Source organism: Cynoglossus semilaevis, chromosome 11, assembly GCF_000523025.1.
Source record: "Cynoglossus semilaevis isolate Cse_v1.0 chromosome 11, Cse_v1.0, whole genome shotgun sequence".
Classification (NCBI taxonomy): Eukaryota; Metazoa; Chordata; class Actinopteri; order Pleuronectiformes; family Cynoglossidae; genus Cynoglossus; species Cynoglossus semilaevis.
The window spans coordinates 19,731,960-19,733,818 of NC_024317.1; the positions used below are offsets into that span (position 1 = coordinate 19,731,960).

A 1,859-nucleotide genomic window follows, 5' to 3' on the forward strand; every position below is an offset into this window, starting at 1 on the left:
ACTGACTGAGAATTTAAAGAAAGTATATTTTAGTCCTTTAGACCAGACAAAGAAGCAGGTCGTGACCTGGTGTCAAAGGCCATCCTTAAGAATTCTCTGACGGAGACACCACTGAAGAACAAGAAAGCAGACTACAAAACGGTGATGAAGGGTTCTCTGATGGAGACACCACTGAAGAACAACCTTTGTCTGAGAACCTTGTGACTCACACATAGGACTGAAATATCTGTGTGCTCACTTCATTTAAACACACATCACTGCAGTAAGGAGTGGAGACAGCACCTGTTGGTGAAGGTGGTGACCTCGGTGGGGTTATGTTTGAGGCTCTGACTGTATTTCTCTATGGCTTTCCGATGCTCTCCCTTCTTCACCAGAGCGTTGCCTTCTTCTTTCAGGGCCTGAGCCTTCTTCACGTCCTCGCCACTGGGAGCTGACAACACAACATTTACAGAAGAGTTACTCTGTGTTTCCCAAACCTTTTTTTGAGCCACGGCACATATATGAATCTGACAAAAAGTCTATTTAATGAAATATAATAATTTCCTAGTCTAGATGTCCCGTGATTGACTAAAATCTCGGCCCGTTTGGTTGAAGACAACGCTGATATAGGCAGGAATTGAAGAAAGACGATCTTCAACAGCTACCAGACACTTTTGGTTTTCTCTTGTTTTCTCTCTCTCTCTCTCTCTTTGTGTTAGATTCTGTTCAAACAGCTGCAGGGACTCATATACAGCTGTTATCATTATGTAAAAACAGACAGGTTGTGTGTAAGCCAGCTGTGAATTCAAATCTGTTCAAGAGTCGACACTATGAAGAGAACAACACGACTCACTGGCACTGCAGCTGGTCTGAGATCAGCTCACCTTTCTGATTGGCTGCTCTGCTGCTGGTCTGCTGATCTGTTGACTTCTGCTGAACATCGTTGGCCACACTGGTTTTCTGAGTCAGTTTCTCTCGCACCGACAGAGGGACTGTTGGGATGGGAGGAAGTTTTTCTCTCCACGAGGGGCCGTCTGCCTCTGTCAGCGCTTTGGTCATCCTAAAAAAAAAAAAAAAAATTATGTTTTATTTATGTCATATTTAATTACGTATGGACGTTTCTTCTGAACAGAATTGTTGAAAACATGCAATGTTTTAATTCAATTTAGCAGTAATGTAGCATGTGTTAGCAGCCGGAGCAGACCTTTTAAGAGAGAATCTGGTCATTTTCAAAATAAAACATCATTTAGAATCAGTTAATAAATAAATAAAAAACGGATATAACAAAAGTGCATGCATTCTTTCTGTGCGACCCGGTACCAGCTGACCTAGCTGACGAGTTGGGACCTGACGTCTTGATTTAATACCTTTGCAGCTCAAGTCATTTTTTCAAAATTTCAACTACTGTGAACTGTCACACATTTGAATTGGTTTTTAACTGATTTTTTACTACATTTTTTTCCAGGACAAAAAAAAAAAATCAAAGGTGATAATCTGACCCTCCAGATCGCTTACCTGTTGGTACCGTCGTGAGCGGCCACTATGTTGGAGTCCACCTGCAGTGCAGTCTTGTAGTCCACGTAGGCGTGCCTGTACCGCTCCAGAGCTTCGTAGGCGGAGGCACGACGCAGCAGAGACTTCACATTGAAGGGTAACAAGTCCAGCGACCTGACGAGAGACACGGTTTGTTTGCTGTTAGCAGCTGGGACTTTCCACATTCTTCACCGATTCTCCACCATAAACCTTACATGTTGCAGTCTTTGACGCACTCGGCACAGTTTCCATCCTTCAGGTAACTGGCTGCACGATTGGAGTACAAGATGGCCAGATCTTCTGGATTCTTTTTACCTTGGTAAAAAAAAAAAAAAAAAAAAAAGAAA

At 42.7% G+C, this 1,859-nt stretch overlaps 1 protein-coding gene across 1 annotated transcript in view; it reads right to left on the bottom strand.

Moving 5' to 3' along the window:
• The window catches only part of tomm34 (translocase of outer mitochondrial membrane 34), a 3,646-nt gene that overhangs the window by 1,048 nt on the left and 739 nt on the right, over positions 1–1,859 (bottom strand). The window contains exons 2-5 of the mRNA XM_008321210.2: positions 1,728–1,827; positions 1,495–1,647; positions 864–1,039; positions 283–430 (exon numbers count right to left, since the gene is read on the bottom strand). Of these exons, the coding sequence (XP_008319432.1) occupies positions 283–430; positions 864–1,039; positions 1,495–1,647; positions 1,728–1,827 (577 nt within the window). The remainder of the gene's footprint in view (positions 1–282; positions 431–863; positions 1,040–1,494; positions 1,648–1,727; positions 1,828–1,859) is intronic.